The sequence below is a fragment of the Colletotrichum spaethianum genome (genome assembly GCF_022836535.1).
Source record: "Colletotrichum spaethianum MAFF 239500 DNA, contig01, whole genome shotgun sequence".
NCBI lineage: Eukaryota > Fungi > Ascomycota > Sordariomycetes > Glomerellales > Glomerellaceae > Colletotrichum > Colletotrichum spaethianum.
Genome location: NW_026054771.1, coordinates 3,059,056 through 3,077,632, shown reverse-complemented (window position 1 = coordinate 3,077,632; position 18,577 = coordinate 3,059,056). Strand labels below are relative to the sequence as shown.

The window sequence follows — 18,577 nt, the reverse complement described above, 5'->3', positions numbered from 1 at the left end:
TTAGGGACACATAGCAGTCATATAGACTGACTTGAGCGGTACCACATGAGTACCGCCTGGACGGATTCCAACTCTCATTCCTCACGGTCTCCAGCCCTGGCCTACGTCCGCTAGTGACACGGGTTTAGCTGAGGTGTTGAGCAGGCGACACAGCCCCGCGAGGCACACACCTAGTTCAAAGGTGTCTGCGGGTGTGTAGATTCTCGTACCCCGCAAACTCGTTGCAGTGATACATGAACCTGGAGGTTCTTCGACGGCAGGTAATGGCTTTGCTTCCTGAACCGAGTCGAACCATCGACACCACAGACATGGTAGTTACCATATCTGAGTCCATCGAGATTTGGTCTGGGCGTGGTGCGAGAGAGCCAAGAAAGCTCGGGAGGGCACCGCAAGAAACCCGGGACGAACGAGCGTGCTGGCCAATGCTCACGATACCGCCAGAGTCCACGTCCAATCACGCCTCCGCTGTCTTCAGAGGCGACACTGAATGTCTGGCCCAATACAGATCTTCCAAAGTGCCACGCCACAGGTGCAGCTGGAGGCCTGTGCGATGCAGGCCCCGGGGTAGCCCGCCTTAGCTGCCGAAAAAAGTAGTATGCTCCGTCTGCTGAGCAGAATGGCGCGTGACTACTCCTAGAGAATCAGAATATTGGGATAAACAAACAAGCCTGGTCAGATACCGACCTTCTTTTCGAGATGCTCTGCCCAGCAGACGCACCTCGGCTCTGTAAAGGCGCTGAACGACCGGCAACAAGCAACGCCATCGTCTACCTGCAATGTCACATTGGATAATCTCTGTGGCAATGTGAATGCTAATCGCAAGAAGCAGCCAAGCAGAACCTTTAAAACTCCGTCTCGAGTGGCGAGGAATTGGTCCCTTCAAGCATCGTTGCCGGAGGGGACATGATCTTCGGAGGGGTCCTGATGACTGGGACCGAGCCCTCGAATTGAGGGGATCTGTGTGCACTTCACCACAGGTGGCCAAGCATCCTTCCGTCATCTTCAAGGTCCCCGTTCCAGACTCAGAAGGCTCATCGTCAACGGACCCATGCGAAGGGCTCGGTCTGTGGGGCGCGTGAATTACGTTGGTTGTCTGGCAGCATTAGTGATATGGCTGACAGGGTTGGACTGCGTGACCTATCTCAAGGGGGAAGCTCGAAGAACAGCATGCGTAGGATTAAGACCAGCGGAATCTACTGCGAGGTTGTCGTCGTCGCTGCCAGCGAGGGTTGGGTCGCAACCTGGCAATGTTGCGGACGCGGACTAGGATACGGTAACTTTGGCGAAGGGCAACTCGCTCACCCAGGCGTCTTGGTTGCTTGGCGTGATGTTGTGATAAGTCCAGGATGGTTGACGAATGATAAGGCACCCGCACCACACAGCCGGCTACCAGCTGAACTCTCCCCTCCTTGGTCATGTTCCAGAAGACCTTCCTCTTTCTGTGACAATGCTAAGGAACGCCACCTGCAGCTGGACAAGGCGGGACGTGTCAGCCACCCGGAGACATCGATCGATAGTATAATCATGAGGCGTTTCTTGTCGCACGTTGACACCAAGGCTTGGTGATGTTGGCGGCGGGCGTTGTGCTTGGTAGGTTGGGAAAGGCGGGAATGGCGCTTGAGAGGGTGCCGTGCGGAGGAAAGAGAGTTTTGGGCAAGGTGGACAGAGATAGCAGAAGCGCCAAGAAAGCAAGAGCGCGGAGAAAGATTGACTGCGTGGGCTGGGACAAGCTCAGTCGCAGACGTTGGCTGGGTCCCAAGAAAATTCCAAGAGAAAACCAAGAAAAGCCAAGAGAGTGGCCACGCCGACTTTATATAGCGCGGACGATATCCTCCTGCCTGAATGGGAGTTGGAGAGCAAGTTGGATATCTTGCAACGTACCGAGATGATTCGACTAGTGCTGGGCGGGATCCTGGCCACTGCCGACACCCGCCCATTATCAAGGTGCGAAGAGAGAGGAGGGGTTGAAGCAGGGGTTCGTCAACGGCTGCTAGATGAGAACCCACCGAGAGCGAGATAGATGTTCCATCTGAAGGGCGGCATAAGCCTGCCGCACAACTAAACCGGATGAGAGGGGATTCGGAAGAGCCTATCGCGTAATGGCAAATGAATCCAACAGTTCGTCCCCCGCTGCTGCATGTGTCCTGTTGTTGCCAGGATGACCCTCCTTGACGCCATACTCAGCTTGCAAAAGTTCCAGGCATAGCACCAGGCTGAAAATAAATGAATGGAAGATGGTGTGCTTGATGAAGTAGTTGAAGCTGATGAGAGAGCGTTGGTCCGCAGAGGTCAGTCGACAGTGGGAGGGACATGTACCTAGGTCTGTCAGTCGAGGAAGGAGAAAACTGGCTGGCAAAGAAGGCCTGCCAGCTGGTAGACGTGGCACATGTTAGGGGGGGTAGTTCTGTTCATATGCTAAATGGTCCGTGTTGGCGCCAATTTAACCTTAATCCCTCCATGCACAATGGCACGTGATTCATTCGCTTCATTGTTGGGTGCCTAGTTGATGTTTGGTTATCCTTTGTCCCCCTCTGCTCTCCTATGTACTATTGTGGTACCCTCATCACGATGATTTCCGTCCTCACAAGTTGTCTTTGCGACTTTTCCCCCCACATTGTTGCGACAACGAGGTTATCCCTATGGACCCCCCTTGTCCCACACAGCGCCAACTAGCTAGATACAATGCTCCAAATGCACATGCAAGGAGAACAAAGGCGTTTTGCGGGCCTTTTGTAAAGCTGGGCGCTTCCGCGTCTAACTTGGACTCGACGTCAACATATACACGCCAACCACTTGATTCCGCATCTGACGGCTTTATCCCTGCTCTGTTTCCGCATCGAGCTTTTGTGTTTGCTGCAGTCTTCGTACTCACAGATAAACGTGTACTGTGACGCTCCCATACATCTTGGTTCTCCATTCTTTAACGCAAGTGGCTCCTTAAGATAGAAGGCACGCAGTACGGCTACCTTGCCGAGCATGACACTGTCATAGTGCTTGCCTCGTTTTCGGAGACAAGGATGCGGGCCACCACCTGGCTTCTTTTATAAGTCCCCCAAGCGTGTGGAAACTTACGGGGATAGCTTACAATCACTCTCCAGTCGACGGTATATTAGCTTTCAGCGAGAAACCTAGCTCACAATGCAATTCCATGCTAAGGAATTCAACCTCGCTCCCAGCATCGAAGCCGATGACAACACCATAATCTTTCTTCATCTGCCCTGCTTGTTTCTAGCAGACCAACAAATCATGTCTCGGCCCAGTGGCTGTCAACTCGTATGGCGGATGCAGAGGGCGCGGGAGACTGGAGCCAGCCAGCATTGTACCCGCGATGTCTCTGGCTTACCAGCAATGTCCCTTCCCCACGTAATTCGATTGTGCATGGCAACATAGCAAGGATGTTATCGCGCTATCCTAGCTTGTGGTGCGTTTGGGGTCCTGACATGCCTGATTCCCCGCCTCTCTTCTTTGCTGTCGACGCTGCCTGATAGTTGGTCAATGTCTCGTCGTCCCAAGAGCCAGCCCCCCCCCCCCCCCCCCCCCCCCCCCCCCCCCCCCCCCCCCCCCCCCCCCCTGCATCCCCTGCATCCCGGGCATGGCCGCACGGCGCCGAGACCTCATGGTCGCCGTGTCTCGACTGGCGATGGATGCCCCGGTCGTACGGACCAATCCCCGCCCGCTTGCATATCTTCTGTCCACCCCTTGATATCGGCTGCATACCTGACCGAGAAGGTCGATCCTCTCGAGCAGAGAGCCAAGATGTCGCCCAGCCGACCTAGACTGGGAATGCGTCCGAACATCACTCATGAACACCTTGCCACTTGCCGACCAGTTCGCACCACCCAAAAGTGGCAGCCCATCGTGTGTGATGTGAGAGAGAGGTACCCGGCTGCCATCTGGGCGCCGGCAATGTGGCACCGCTGATAAGCGACCTTGCCGTCCTCCACGTTGTTTCCAAAAGGTTTAATTATCGCCTTGTCCCACAGGCCCAAATGGTTTCTCATTCCGTGGTCCTCAGCTCTCTACTCAAGTCCCATACGACGTCGTCGTCTAGAGCGTAATGGCGAACGAGAAGAACGATGCGCCAGTCACCCCCCTTGAGGTGGGGAGGACCCAAGGCGTCTTGACTGACGAGAAAGTCGCTCCTGTAAGTGCCTCGAGATTCTGCGGAAGAGCAGCGATGCTATTGGAGTGCAGTCTAACAGCCGTAAAGAACGCCCACGCACACGAGCTTCATCGTTTCGACTCAGAGGAACAGGTCTTCGAATCGTAAGTCAAGAACTGGATGTGGATAGTCACCATTCAAAAAGTCCTAACCAGGTTCCAAGGCATCTCAACGTTACCGAGGATGATCTTATTGAGGCCAAAGCCATCGCCGCTACCCTCTCGGTGGAGGGAGTGCGCAAGGTCAGACAGGCTGTCTCTGAAACCTTGCGATATGTGTTACTGACCTATGACATAGATGATGGAGAACGTTCTCAGAATCCACGACCGCGACCCCAACTTTCCTCACAGTGTTCTCATGAAGGTTCACGAGTTCCTTGGTGAGTAGTTACAAATGCATGGTGACGACCGATCCCAGACTAAGACGATTATGGCAGACAATGAAGACGTGTTTGAGAACCCTGAGAAGCACGAGCAACTCATCTGGGAGATGAAGCTGGAGGCTGCTCTGATCACAAACAACAGCCCGTATGCCGAAGTCCGAGCTGTTGTCGACAACAAGGATGACCCAAATCTCCCATGCGGAACTATCAGAGCGTGGACGATCGGTGTCTTCTTTTCGGTCTTCCTAGCCTTCATCAATCAAGTAAGTGGCTGAAACGCTGCCATAGATTCAGCGAAACGCCTTTGGCTGGCATAACCTTTACCTTGGTACTAATCTTGGGATTAGCTTTTCAGTATTCGTCAGCCACTCATCAGTATCGAGTCCAACGTTGCTCAGCTGCTGGCTTTCCCCATCGGTAAGGCCTGGGAGAAGGTGATGCCGAATGTGGTCTTCACCGTCTTTGGTTACAAGCTACCGCTCAACCCCGGACGTTTCAACAAGAAGGAGCACATGCTCATCGCCATCATGGCCAACACGGCCAAGAGTTTGCCGTACACTCAATACATCGTTTGGACACAGGTGCTTCCCCAGTACTTCAACCAGCCGTATGCAAAGAGCTTCGCCTACCAAATCCTTATCGCCCTGTCCACCAACTTCATCGGATACGGTCTAGCTGGTGCGTCATGGAAAAACACTATCTGAGTTCGAGTTTCCACGCTAACAATGGCAGGCTTGACCCGAAGGTTCATCGTGTATCCCTCCTACTGTGTCTGGCCGGCGTCGCTCGTTACCATCGCTCTCAACTCGGCCCTTCACAACGAGAGCAACATTGCAGTGCCTGGCCCCTTCAAGAAGCTTTACGCAATGACTCGCTACAAATTCTTCCTGTGGTCTTTCGGTGCCATGTTCATCTACTTCTGGTTCCCGAACTACATCTTCGAAGTTCTCACCTTTTTCAGTTGGATGACCTGGATTTCCCCCAACAATCATAACCTGGAGATTCTGACAGGATTCCGTAACGGCCTGGGCATGTTCAACTTCTGGCCCACTTTCGACTGGAATGTCATGTTGTTTGACAGCGTTGACCCCTTGGTAAGCTGAACCGACCCCTGATGTTTGGACATGATCAGAAACACCCGTGTATTTGCCAGGCAATGCTGACCGTTAGCTAGATGGTTCCGGCTTTCTCCACCTTCAACCGAACTCTCGGCATGTGGCTGCTCGGATTCATCATCATGGGCATCTACTACACGAATGCCTGGAACACTGCCTACCTCCCAATCAACTCTAACCGTGTTTATGACCACTTTGGCAAGCTCTACAACGTCTCGCGTGCCCTCGACGACCGCGGCATGTACGACCACGAGAAGTACATGGACTACTCGGCTGCCTACCTTGGTGCTGCCAACACTTTAGTATACGGTTCCTTCTTCGCCATGTACGCGGCTGCTGTCACCCACGTTGCCATCTTTCACCGCTACGAAATCATGATGGGTTTCAAGAACATGTGGGCCAGCATCCGCCGCAAGAAGACCGCCCCGGAGGAGGGAGACGATGGCGAGTACAAGGACGTCCACAACCGTCTCATGGCTGCCTACCCTGAAGGTGAGAACCGAATCCACACACTGGTTGATGGCAGCACACTGACTCTATGTAGTCTCTGAATGGTGGTACCTTGGCACTCTCATTGTTGCTGCCGGTTTCGGTTTCGCCGGTGTCGCCGCCTGGCCCACTTACACCACCCCTGGTGTCGTCCCGTACGGTGTCTTCTTGGCCGTCATCTTTGTCATTCCCATCGGAATTATCAAGGCTATGACTGGTGTCGAGGTTACGCTTAACGTTTTGGCCGAGTTCATTGGTGGTATGTGGGTGCAGGGTAACGCATTGGCCATGAACTTCTTCAAGTCCTTCGGGTGAGTCTACCGTATAATCGGCACACGCTTCTTTCGTACTGACCATATCAACACAGCTATGTTACTTGTGCCCACGCCGTTCACTTCGCAAATGATCTGAAGGTTGCCCACTACTTGAAGATTCCTCCCCGTCAGACCTTCGCTTGTCAAATGCTTGCCACCCTCATCTCAACCTTCGTCTGCACTGGTGTCATGAACTTTCAGATCAACATACCCGACGTTTGCACCACTAACGCACCCATGCGTTTCTTCTGCCCTGGACCCAACACCTTCTTCACCGCCGCCGTCCTCTGGGGTACCATCGGTCCCATCAAGGTCTTCGGCCACCAGGGCCAGTACAACTACCTCCTGCTTGGCTTCCCCATTGGCATCATTCTGCCTGTCGCCTTCTACTACCTCATCAAACAGTTCCCCAAGAACCGATACCTCCGCCAGTTCCACCCCGTCGCCCTGTTCTACGGAGGTGTCAACTGGGCTCCCTACAGCTTCTCGTACGCCTGGCCCGCCGTCCCCATTGCCTGGCTATCCTGGATCTACGTGCGCAACCGCTACTTGGCCTTCTGGTCCAAGTACAACTTTGTACTTTCCGCCTCCTTCTCCGCCGGTATTGCCATTGCTGGTATTCTGATGCTTTTCACCGTACAATGGCTCGGTGCCGAGGTCAATTGGTGGGGCACTAGTCAGATCTCCGCTGGCTGCGAGGGCAAAGCTTGTACTCTGAAGTCTCTGGCCGACGGCGAGCGGTTCTACCCCTGGTGGAACCCGTCTCAGGTCCCAGCCCCCTAAGCTGCTTCATCGCTGCTTGTCTCACTGGGCTCTCCTGCTTTGGTTGGACACAGAATGATGCGGACTGGACTTAGGGGTTGGTCTACGGCTTGCCTGTTGGTTTAACGCTATTATTCTTACACACTACTTTTATTTTTTGCGAATTTGGATAAATAGATGAGAGAGATGGAAAAGCCTATTGGCTGATCTGTAGTTCTGAGTTGTTGATATCCCCTCATGTTTGACGCGGAGGGTCACACCTTTGAGGACGACATAATTATACAATCATTATGCCTGACTTTGGACTTTTCTTTGTGTTCCGTCAGTGAAGCACTGGTCAACAATCCTCCCCAATTCTAGATGACTGCGTTGTAGTATCAACTTTCACACTTCAGAATAAGTCAGGCAGGTACTCGAACGTACAAACTTCTCATAGGACTATTGCTCTAATCCCAGTCTTGCACTATCTGAAGCGAAAACCCTCCTTCCCAATCAAATTCTTATGAAGGGGATCGGAAAGCCTGTACATGTAACAGGAGGTCACATAGGACCTGAGAGAGAAGTCACGTTTGCACTAGTTGAAAAAGCATTCATGGGATTGTTTCGTTGAATTGTGAGATGACGAGCCGCCTAGATGGCCGTCACGATCGGTGACGATTAATAATAATAAATCCCTCCAGAGTGGTTCGAGTGGAAGCATGCCATGTTACGTCCAATGTTTGCTTTGGGGTAATGATAGAAACCCATTGCGTGACACTTGCATCCACAAAAAGAAGACCAGTTAAGTCACATAAGAGGCAACAGGCCTCATCGCACTATGCACCGCAGAGTTTTAGCGCACCTTGTCATTGAACTCGAAATGACACCATCACCTTCCTACAGCAGATGGGCCTTAGTGCCGCCGCCGAATCGTCGAGTTGCGACCTTGCATCCGCAGCGCGTGCAAGTGTGACGAACATTCTTGAATGGTCGTGTAGCGTAAGGGATAATCACGCCAACACCAGTCGTGAAGAAGAACAAACCAGCCATCCAGCTGAAGTAAATAGTCAGCAGATTGCCAAATTGTAGCAAACATAGAGCATTGCTTACTGCGTTCCCTTTCCGACCATATGCTTAGTGTAGGTCGGGGAGACTCTCCTGCATGCCGGGCATTCAATCAAGGCCGGCCATCTATCCAAGAGGGGAATAGGAATGACGTTTGGATTGAGACCTCCTACAAGGACCTGTCCATGGTGGTTTGGCTGAGCCACATGACACTGGCTGGCATTGCAGCCACCAACACTCTGGCAGACGTAGAGGCAGGGGTATGCATAACTTGATATTGTGGAAGAGGAGATCGGATGGCTTGGTCTTCGTGGGTCTGGCTGTATTCCATTCTTCCTAAGGACTGTTAGAAGCATGAAATGGAGTTAAGGGATTCGAAGGTGCCTACCGAAGTAACTTTTGTTCATGCTTGAATCCCAATGAAATGAACGCAAAGTTGTCCAATGTCACAGAGGGATGTCTGCTTTCTTCTCTCTGGTAGAAGGTCAGGACAGCTATGGGAACAGTGAGCTCAAATAAAGGAAATCATCGTCCGACGTGACATAATAGCCAATCAGAAACCATAGTAATTATGCTGTGTTCTCGTCATAGAACATAGTGGCTTGCCCGATTCAAATACATAGCGGTGTTAAAGCACTGGTAACAAGGTTCTCGACCTTCTTCTTATCGACCAATCAAATTTCGAGGAGGATACCGCTCTCATGCATACTAGAAATCCCCTCGAAAAATGTTTTCCCTCTTGTGGTGTCTCGATTTCCCTTTCCGGTTGTGTAATCCTTTAAGAGAGGGGGGGTTAGTGCTCCAAATGCTGCTGCCTAGCCGGCTTAAAAATAGCAGCAGAACCTCGTGTTCCTTACGCGTTTTAGTCCTCGGCATGCAGGTGCAGGCGGATTGGGATCGGGTTATTGCACAAGCGTGCTGGGAGTACAGTTGAGAAACCAAGCTCCTCTGGGATACGAACATCTGTGCGCGATGGCTGATTAGCGGAGGCCTTCCGGATCTGACTAAAGGAGCCTTGTGACGGCATTAGTTTGGCATATGACACAAATGCCAGTTCGCTCTCGATGGATACTTTTTGAAGAAGGATAGCTCTGATCAGAGTGCAATAAGGACCAAAGATCGGCATGTGTATATTGGCGGTGTTGAGTGACGTTGTTTAAACCAGAGCTTTTTGCCATAGCTGCCTGAGCCATTAACATCGAGAGCTTACGATGAATGAAGGCCAGTGGAAGATTCAAACCCTTGATTATGTGCCATAGAGTCTCTTGAGAAGAAATCTACCATTAGATTAGGCCCCTTGACGATTTACTTCATCCTTTGAAAGCTAACGCGGCAACTGGTCGCAGCAGCTCACCCACTGCAGTAGGGCACAGACTTCAAGTTCGTACCATCCGTACCATCGAAGAGTACATGATAATATGCAGCCACGACATCGTGTCCAGTTGAGCTAGCCCAGAATAAATTTCACAATAATCATTGGCACTCAGCTTGCCACGCTATCTTGTAGTCAATCTTGCTATATTGCATCTAACACCCGTTCAAGTCATTCGATTTTGTAAACCATGCCCCGTGCTTGATTCTCACTTGGCCTGCTGGTGAGATCATTGGGGGATATCTTGAGGAGCAATGTGCAGTTGAAGATATTGGTTCTGGGTATGTCATAGTGGTGACACAGATGATCCGATTTGCAGTACTCACGTTGAAGGCGGTTGACACTCTCAGGTCACTTTACCATCTGGAACTGCATATCTGGTGGCAGAAAACGATGACGTCTGTTGTTCTTCGGTATATTCATAATCGTCAACCGTTGGCCCGGAGAACCGCTTATTTACCAACCTCTCTCAAAGCCTGGAAACCAACCTGCATTGTCAAGTTCAAGCCCTTTCCTTCACCCAGGATTTTGCACAAGGTAGGTAAGCTATGCAATAGTACCAGAAGTGAATCGAAAAGGTACGATCAATTCAACTTGATTTGTAAAGTGATAGTATCTCTGGGACAACATTTTTTCGAAAAAAAAACTTCCCCCAGAAGAACGCCGTTCGGCTTAGCATTGTTATCTTTGCCACCCGGGAAATTGTAGTGCCAGATTTAATAGAGCAACCAACTTCTACGTGGAATTCTTCCCGTAGAATGGATCGCTTCCGTCGTGGAAGATTCCTTCCACCATTATTCGTGCCCTTCTGATTTACATAAGTCATTCCAAATATCTTCTGTTAGGCTATTGTCCTTGAAGTTCTCTTTCTTGAGGAGGCGAGGTCTCCTCTTCGTCGTGTCCGCCTCCAGTGCGCCGTAGACAATGTCCTTGACGCCACCCCGGCCCGGAACCCTGACTAGTGGCTCCAGTGACTTCTTTGGTTGCGCTTGTAACTCCAGCAGCTGTTGAAGATAAGGGTAAATCAAACTGTGCTTCCATCAATCCTCTAGTCTCTCCTCCTTCAGGTCATTACGATGCGTATTATGGTGCACCATAACAGGCACCAAGGTACTTCTAAGGTCCGTGTACATCGTGAGCTCATTCCAGCCCAGGTGGGTGTTAATACTCATCAAACTCCACCAGATTAAGTGACAATGCCTCAACCTTCCCTCGAGGACTATCCCTAGGCTCAGTCCAGGTAGACCCAATGTCTCCTTATAACGATTATCCCATGGACTGCGGAAAAGAGCCCAAAGCCCATGCTTCAATTTCTCCATTTCTGCTCCACCCCTCAATTGATACAGATGTTGTGTCTGGAGAATAGCCTGTATGTGTGCTAGAGAGATTAATTATACCTCTGTTGCAGCTAAGTATAGGGAATAAAGGTACCAGAATTTCTAGAAAAGTTTTTGGATAGATGAATGACTTCATACGTTTTTATTGAATTAATTACCCGCAGCAGGGATGTCTGACGTTTTCCCGCAGGCGACGGGATAAGAATATTTGTTTGTGATGGAGCTGTTATCAAACACCGCAAAGCTCCAGATAGTTGCTGTCAGCCTCAAGACCAATTCGCTGTTGGGTCATTGCCAGCTTGGCCTTGACCAAAGCCAAAGCCGTAAGTCTCCGGTCGTAAAGGTTGGGATCCAAGAGGGCTGCCAGGTTTGCCACTTTCAAAAGGAGTGCCGAGAAGTTGAGCGAGTCTCAGTATGAGATGTTGGTCTCGGTTCGGCAAATTGCCCATCAGTCCTTGGACAAGATACATGGGATGAGTTGCGGCGCCAAGTAGCGACTGCAAGACCTAGGTATCAAACTGTTAGCGGTGACTATGGAATTGAATCACAACTGGTGCCTTACCTGCGCGTCTTTACTAAGACCGAAACTCGGAATCAGTGACATACTGCCGCCGCTGTTACCAACCAGGTTCTGGGCACGCATCACGTTTTGGGCATCGTCCACGGCATATTGCACTGTTCTTTGAAAAAATGCACATGCAGTCAAGACGCGCTTCAGATCGCAGCCTTCCGACTTTTCAAATTTCTGGAGGAAATGGGCAAAAGTTCTTGTCGTCGCCAGGTCGCCGCGGGCACCAGAAGAGCCTGGGTTCTCGAGTACACCTGTTAACAGAGTCATGATAGCGCACAGAGGGTAACACAGTATTCGCCTGTCAATATCAGTCAACTATCTGAAAGGGAAGGTTTCGCGCAAGACTAACCATAGATCTGCATATTGTGGCGTGGAAATAGTTCGAAACAATCCCATGGTTGCATGCGCCGCCACTCGACATCGCTTCTGCGAAAAGGAAAGTTGAATGTAGGGCAACTCGAATCCAGCTGGTGTTCCCATGAGGACGGCCACGGTTGCATATTGGCCATGACGTCTTGCAGCCCAGTGGACCATGATTGTGCATCTGTAAAATGCCAAGTGCAGATTTAGAATGTCTGGAGCCATATCCCGACTTGCTGTTGGTGACTCGTAAGATGGCTGGAGTTCTGTGGGCAGACTTGACTTCCACTCTTCAAGGAGAGCATCAAGGTCGATGATGGCTTTAACTAGATCGTCATCTGTAAGACGAAGACCTTTTGCTGTGTACAGTCGTCTCCGAACAGAAGACTCCACCATGGCGAGCTTCGCTCTCAGGTTGAGTACGTCGATGTCTTCTCCCCAACTGCTTGGCAACTCTGTCTCAATGTCGTCATCGTCTTGTATTGAGTCCAGTCCATGATTCAGACCAATCTCTTTGTCGAGGATATACGCAGCCCAAAAAACCCGACTTCGCGCTTCCACATCCTGTGCGCACATGGACGTCATGGTGCAAGGCTGTCTATGCAGCCCGATGTTCTGCGACAACCTCACCGCCGCGGATGACAGTAAAGCCGCCGTTCTCGTGCACGTGGTTCCCTGCATGAAGATTGCCATGGCGACTATAGCTTGCACTGATAATAAGTTGTTCCCCTTGACCATCAACTCCGTCAGAACAGAGAAAGCGTTTTTGAAGAAAGGCCACGCAAGTTGGCAGACCTCCTGAAATGCGCTGTTGATGGTCTTCCACCGGGTCCCAACAGAGATAACAGCGTTCATATACGCCCAGCCCGATGTGCTGTTGAAAGTGTCATCGGCCTCCGGCAATTTCTCAAAATGGCGGACAAAATAGTGAAAGTTGAGAAGGGGATAGTTGCTGATTACGTCGTCATATAGAGGCATCAGAATCGTGATAGCCTCTTCCCTTTCAAGACGAGGGGTGAACACTTGTCTATTGAATGTGGAACAGTAAGAAGCAGAGTTGACCTCTCTCATACGGCTTGAAATAACGGAAAATACGGGCATTTTGCCAGAGAACTGTTTTGGTGGTTCGGGGATATCTCGTGGCTGGGGTACAGGCGTCTGGCTACCCCGTTGATCTGACTGTTCGCTGCATTCATGGGGCAAACAAGGGGCTGATGACCCTGGCTCATCGATCATTGGATAGTCTGTTGGTTTGTGGGTGAAGGAGGCTTGTTGAGCGTTGGTCCTGGGTTTCAGTGCTACGCTTGTGGCAGGCTGCATAGAAGGCCCGGCGAACACAGACACGGACGCAGCATCAGTTTCTGAAGGAGATACTCGAGTTGGCGGTGCATCCGGCCTTGGAAGTCCGGCCTGGTTGAAAACTGCCTCCATCTTTGAAAGTCGTTCTTCAAGGGCTTGAATATACATTTTGCTGCGATGAAGTTAACCTGGGGGAACGAATAAATTGCACGTCATGCAGGACATGCAGTATAGAGAAAAGTGCATACCTTCGGCCTGGACCACGCCGCCTCTGCACCTGCTGGTACACGCACTCATTGCTGCGGTTGACACAAGGAGTACACGATGGAAGCTTTCCATCACACTTAATCTTTTTAGATTGACATCTCAAACAAGCCTACGGTGCGTTTGTATCAGTCTCTAAGCTGTTGTGTGATCTGTGGATATGGGGTTTGAACTCACCTTAGCAATGCGCGATGCTTTATCCCGGGTCTGTCCGCTTTGAACGGACTCTGTATCCATGGTGCTCATGATGCGTGTGCGTGTGTATGCGGAGAACCCGAAACGAGTGCTCCGGACCGGTCAGTCTATCTTTTCCAACTGTTTCGGAGAGGTAACCGGACAACGAGAGACCCACTCACGGCCGGCGTCCCGGGTTGCCAACAATGATTCGGCCCCGAATAGCAGCCGGAAGCCCACGTTTGGAAAGTGAGCTGAACAATGAACCAAAAAAAAAAAAACCTCTCGGAATCAAATGTGGTCACCAAGAAGACTCTCTCTAAGGGGATAGAAAGTGAAGAGGAAGTAGTTTCATGATTGGCCCAGTCACGTAATTTCCGGATACAAATTGCATCCGTGCCAAGCATTAGGTAAGTTTGGTGGCGTCCTCTGACCAGGAACTTCCCGTGTGCAATCTATCCCACGTGGGACAGTGCGCTTTTGGCCATAGCGTATTTTTACTTGTGGGTCGTCGCTAAGTAGGCGGATGTATTTTAAAGCCGAGAGGTCCTGTCTCTGATTCACTCAACTATTTCGTCGCGTGGACATGAAATTCAGAGAAACTGTCGAAGAATAACTCTATCTTCCTTGTTATCTCTGCCATTTCTGTTAGTGCCTTCATCATTCTTGTTTTCTCCAATAGTCCCTATGTCGTCTTTTCTAGTCTCTCTGGATAATTAGTGGGACGATGGGCGGCAACAAAAAAAGGTGAAATAACAACCTGTACCCGCCCTGCCTTGCCGGTAGCGTGCTTGTCAACAAACCGATTTGTTTCCGCCGTATGGTGTCTAAAGCTACAAAAGGAAGGGGAAACAATATCCGCCTCAATCGAGATTAGGTGACGAGAATCAAAGCCCGCTTGCGAACCACTCTGTCATCGGACTCTACTCACCCCGCAACACCGATTAGTTTGAATATATAAATGTAGTAATCGCGACGAGAAAGATAATGGACTTGCTTGTTTTATTTCCTTCCAGACCATGCACTTAGGTTTTCAGTCAATCGATCACATCACTTCAAACCTTAACTATCACTCACATATTACTCCATTGCTCTCCTGATAATTTTCCTCAAAATGGCTGTAATTGCAGTTGCAGGAGGTACAGGAAACGTGGGCCGGACTTTGGTTGAGGCCATCGTTGCCACTGGCAAACACAATGTCAAGATCCTCGCTAGAAAGGTGAGCCATGAGCAACACTGGAAAGACGGAACGATCCACGATGAACTAACTTGATGCAAGGCAAACCCAGACTTGGAGAAGAAACTTGGAGCTCCCATTATCGTTGTTGACTATGCCAATGTTGAGGCCACGACTAAGATTCTTGAAGACAACGACATACACACAGTCATCTCCGCCATTACCATGCTGCCCCCACCAGGTGAAGTTCCTCAAGAATTTGAACTGATCCGCGCCGCCGATGCATCAAAGACAACTAAGCGAATTATCTCGAGCGGCTGGGGTGTGCCCCACACTGAGCAGTGAGTCTCTAACCAACTGTTAAGGCAGCAAACCTGTATTGACAGCGACTTCAGACAAGTCAATCAACTAGGCTCTGTTCCTCATAAGCTTCGTGCCGAGGCCCTGTTGAAGCAAACCAAGAACCTTGAGTACACTGTTGTTCACAACGGCTTTTTCTTGGACTACTGGGGGCGCCGGCTGTCCCGTCCAACATGAGTCCTCTCACACTTGTCGTCGACATCCCTAACAATGCTGCGACCATCCCTGGCTCTGGCAACACCCCTATCGCTTTCACCCACACAGCGGACGTGGGCAGGTTTGTGGCGGCAGCTTTAGACCTTGAGAAATGGGAGACCGAGACATTTGTTGTTGGGGACAAGGTGACCTGGAATGAATTTCTACAACATGCGGAGGCTGCTAAAGGTACGTACACACCGTCTGGCAGGGTTGTTGTGTCTGCGGCTAATCATATCATATAATAGGCACGAAGTTTGATGTCACCTATGACAGCATCGACAAGTTGAAGACTGGCCAGGTGACGGAGCTCCCCGGCCATGTTCCTGTGTATCCATTTTTCCCCAAAGAAGCCTTGCAGGGAATGATTTCTATCTTCGGCCTATGGTTTAATGATGGAACCTTTGATATCCCTCCATCAGGCACAAAGACACTCAACGAAGTATTTCCGGAAATCAAGGCTTGGACTGTCAAGGATATCCTCAACGCCGCTTGGAAAAAGGGTTGATTATAAACATAGAAAGAGGTCACAACTATAGCTAGCATAGAGAATGGTCTCATATAGCAACATGACTTTGCGTACGGGCTGACAGAAACAGTGAAAGTGTAAGTTGCCTAAAGATAACAAGAGACAAGTTGAAGTTAGTGTGAGTATAAGAGAGCATGAGTTACATAATATATGCATTCTTCGGAATCAATGCAGCGGATTCTTCTCTCAGTACCGAATATAACAAATGCTAAAGGGTTGAGGACAGAGATCTGTATTAAGGCTCTCGTAGCGAAACCGTTTAGTGAGATCCCCCGTTCTTCGTCTTTTCAAGCTCCCTTCAGTGCTTGTGGAACATTCAACGATGTGCTTCACATCTTCACCCTTGGGATCCCGATCCACACAGAGTCACAAGTAGCCAGATTTACCCCACTTGAATCTTTGATTATCGCCCTGAGATGCAATCTCTTTCCACGAATCTCTTTGATTTGCCCGACTCCCAGCACGACCCCTGGCGTAGTAATCGGCTTGAGATATTTGATGTCCATCGACGAGGTCACCGTGTTCATCTTGAAGACTGGATCATCTCTGTCTGTGTCCATATTTATTTGAATCAGGACACCTAGTACCTCGTCGATGAGCACTGCAATCATGCCGCCGTGCGCGATGCCGGGATAGCCATCGGTTCCTTGTGAGAGCGCGAAAAGGGTTGAAAGTTCAGTGATGACAGCTTTTCCTGAGCTCTCGGGATAGAAGCTGATACATGCTGGTATACCCTCCGAATGGTTGAGTGTCTTGCCGAAGAATCTGTCGTGCGGATTGGTGTTCTCCGGGTCGCGCGATTGCGGAGTGAAGGTCGTGATCCTGGGCCTTGTGAGGAGAGCGCGACACCATGGAAGCGCCTCGAGTTCGCTCGCTGTCTGCGGCAAGCGGCCTGCACTTGACATGTCGCTTGTATCGATAGTCATCATTACACCTTAGTTTTGGCGCTCCATGTGATGAGCGGTCGTGGGTGCTATCGATGATGAGTTGATGGTTGCAGGTGTGGATTGCGACGTCGGGCAAGCGGGTTGAACCTCGGCACAAATGCCTAAGCGCTCTTCTTCATTGGACGGTCCACGTGAAAGCGGGAAAACTTGCGGTCTAGCTCTTAGGTCATCTGTCTACAATACTATTTTTCTGCGCGTGTAAAAACTTAGGAGCAACAATTTGTTGTAGGAAATGGACAATACCATTGCGATTATTTCACACGATAGTGTAAACACGCAACGTTTGGGTGTGTGTATGTTCCAGATTAGAAATGCTTCCCACTTGCTGCCGGTCGGCTAGCAGGGATGAGGCCCGTGCAAGCACTAGAACGCCTCCTTGGTCAATCCACTGAGTCAAACATCGTGTCACAGATAATCGCGTAGCCCATTTTACTTCGCGGTTCCATTCTTGCAAGAAACAATGTAATCTACGTCCCAGAATGGGGTCCTAGTACGCTAGCGTGATAGGTCAAGCAATATCATTTCAGACTGTCGGAGCGGAAACTATAGCCAAGGTAACCTCATAACATGGCCGGTCTGCTCTGAAGACTAGAAGCTGATACTTAGTTACGAATTTCATACGAAATTGCCAAGCGGGGGAAACAGGACAAAGTATTGATTTTGACCCATGGAATGCGAATGCATGGGGAATTGAAGAGAAAAAAAACCCCTACCACTGTTTCCAGGAGGGGAATACCTGGCCTCATGTCTCTCTCCAGATGCGCTTCTGAAGCAAATGAAACCGCCTGGAAGGGCGGCTCTGGACACAAAGTCTAATTCGACCTGAACAACGTTAGTCTCCGGGTTGCATCCGTAGACTGGTTGGAAAAAGGCTTTGGGGTCTCCGCGCTCTGTCATGAACATCTTGGTGGTGTTGTCGTCTGCAGTGTACTAAAGCCCTGTATTAGCGATTAAACATGTTTGAATTCGAAAACTATCTACCTCGCCATTGATGACTGCATGAATGATGCCCTGGGAGATGACACCATTCACAAGAGTCAAGTCGAACGCGGAGTCCCCAGCTGGGCTGAGATAGAGATGCTGGTCGCCACCGCCTGCCGACCAAAGGTTAATGTAGCGGTTATGGATGATGGGAATAGCAGCATTCTGTATTTTGATGCCAAATCCTTCGGGGATGTTGTTGGAAAGGGGTTCAATTGGGGGAATACACGCCGACACTGCGGCGGCCGTCGATAGAGCAGTACCAACAATCGAGGTGAGCATTGTATCGTATCTCTCTAATGTGGCTAAAACCTCCAGAACCAGAGACCCTACATCGCTGAACAGCTTTCAGCAATAAGCAATCTTATAATATATAGGCTTTGCAACTTGTCATGCCAGAAAGCTGCAGTCAGTGCCAAGACATAGACGAATACGAGATACTGCAATACTGTTGCATCGTGCCGCTGACAGGCTACCCGACGTATGTTCAATATGTTTCATGGCGAGAAATATTGCTGCAGCCAACAGGCGCACAAAAGGTCTGAATGGTTCCATCGCTGACGCAGGGTGGTGCTGACATCTGCACGGCGGTGCTGCCCTGGCTACTCAGCCCTGTTATTCCTACTTCCAAGACCCAGGGGCATATATGTCTTGCCAAGTCAGGTAGTAGTTCGCTGCGAGTAAGATCAGACCAGGTACATAACTGCAGGCACTATATCCGGCCCGGTCACGCAGGTGCAATT

At 50.3% G+C, this 18,577-nt stretch overlaps 6 protein-coding genes across 6 annotated transcripts; 4 read left to right on the top strand and 2 right to left on the bottom strand.

The window, feature by feature from the left end:
* Positions 1 to 4,057: 4,057 nt before the first annotated feature.
* ColSpa_00832 (uncharacterized protein) lies at positions 4,058 to 4,549 on the top strand (the record flags this gene model as incomplete). Its single annotated transcript, XM_049267044.1, has 4 exons — positions 4,058 to 4,144; positions 4,211 to 4,266; positions 4,326 to 4,404; positions 4,460 to 4,549. The coding sequence occupies 4 exons, from the start codon at positions 4,058 to 4,060 to the stop codon at positions 4,547 to 4,549; spliced, it is 312 nt and encodes a 103-aa protein (XP_049123001.1).
* Positions 4,550 to 4,591: 42 nt separating this feature from the next.
* ColSpa_00831 (sexual differentiation process protein isp4) lies at positions 4,592 to 7,245 on the top strand (the record flags this gene model as incomplete). The annotated part of the gene is made up of 6 exons (XM_049267043.1): positions 4,592 to 4,807; positions 4,910 to 5,222; positions 5,277 to 5,638; positions 5,719 to 6,151; positions 6,204 to 6,459; positions 6,516 to 7,245. The coding sequence occupies 6 exons, from the start codon at positions 4,592 to 4,594 to the stop codon at positions 7,243 to 7,245; spliced, it is 2,310 nt and encodes a 769-aa protein (XP_049123000.1).
* A 3,961-nt stretch (positions 7,246 to 11,206) lies between these two features.
* On the bottom strand, positions 11,207 to 11,910 carry ColSpa_00830 (uncharacterized protein; the record flags this gene model as incomplete). Its single annotated transcript, XM_049267042.1, has 3 exons — positions 11,207 to 11,385; positions 11,584 to 11,799; positions 11,898 to 11,910. 3 exons carry the CDS (start codon positions 11,908 to 11,910, stop codon positions 11,207 to 11,209), a joined length of 408 nt encoding a protein of 135 aa, XP_049122999.1.
* A 2,849-nt stretch (positions 11,911 to 14,759) lies between these two features.
* On the top strand, positions 14,760 to 15,167 carry ColSpa_00829 (uncharacterized protein; the record flags this gene model as incomplete). Its single annotated transcript, XM_049267041.1, has 2 exons — positions 14,760 to 14,864; positions 14,925 to 15,167. 2 exons carry the CDS (start codon positions 14,760 to 14,762, stop codon positions 15,165 to 15,167), a joined length of 348 nt encoding a protein of 115 aa, XP_049122998.1.
* A 188-nt stretch (positions 15,168 to 15,355) lies between these two features.
* ColSpa_00828 (oxidoreductase swnN) lies at positions 15,356 to 15,885 on the top strand (the record flags this gene model as incomplete). The annotated part of the gene is made up of 2 exons (XM_049267040.1): positions 15,356 to 15,566; positions 15,626 to 15,885. The coding sequence occupies 2 exons, from the start codon at positions 15,356 to 15,358 to the stop codon at positions 15,883 to 15,885; spliced, it is 471 nt and encodes a 156-aa protein (XP_049122997.1).
* A 350-nt stretch (positions 15,886 to 16,235) lies between these two features.
* ColSpa_00827 (versatile peroxidase VPL1) lies at positions 16,236 to 16,811 on the bottom strand (the record flags this gene model as incomplete). The annotated part of the gene is made up of 1 exon (XM_049267039.1): positions 16,236 to 16,811. One exon carries the CDS (start codon positions 16,809 to 16,811, stop codon positions 16,236 to 16,238), a length of 576 nt encoding a protein of 191 aa, XP_049122996.1.
* Positions 16,812 to 18,577: the final 1,766 nt, after the last annotated feature.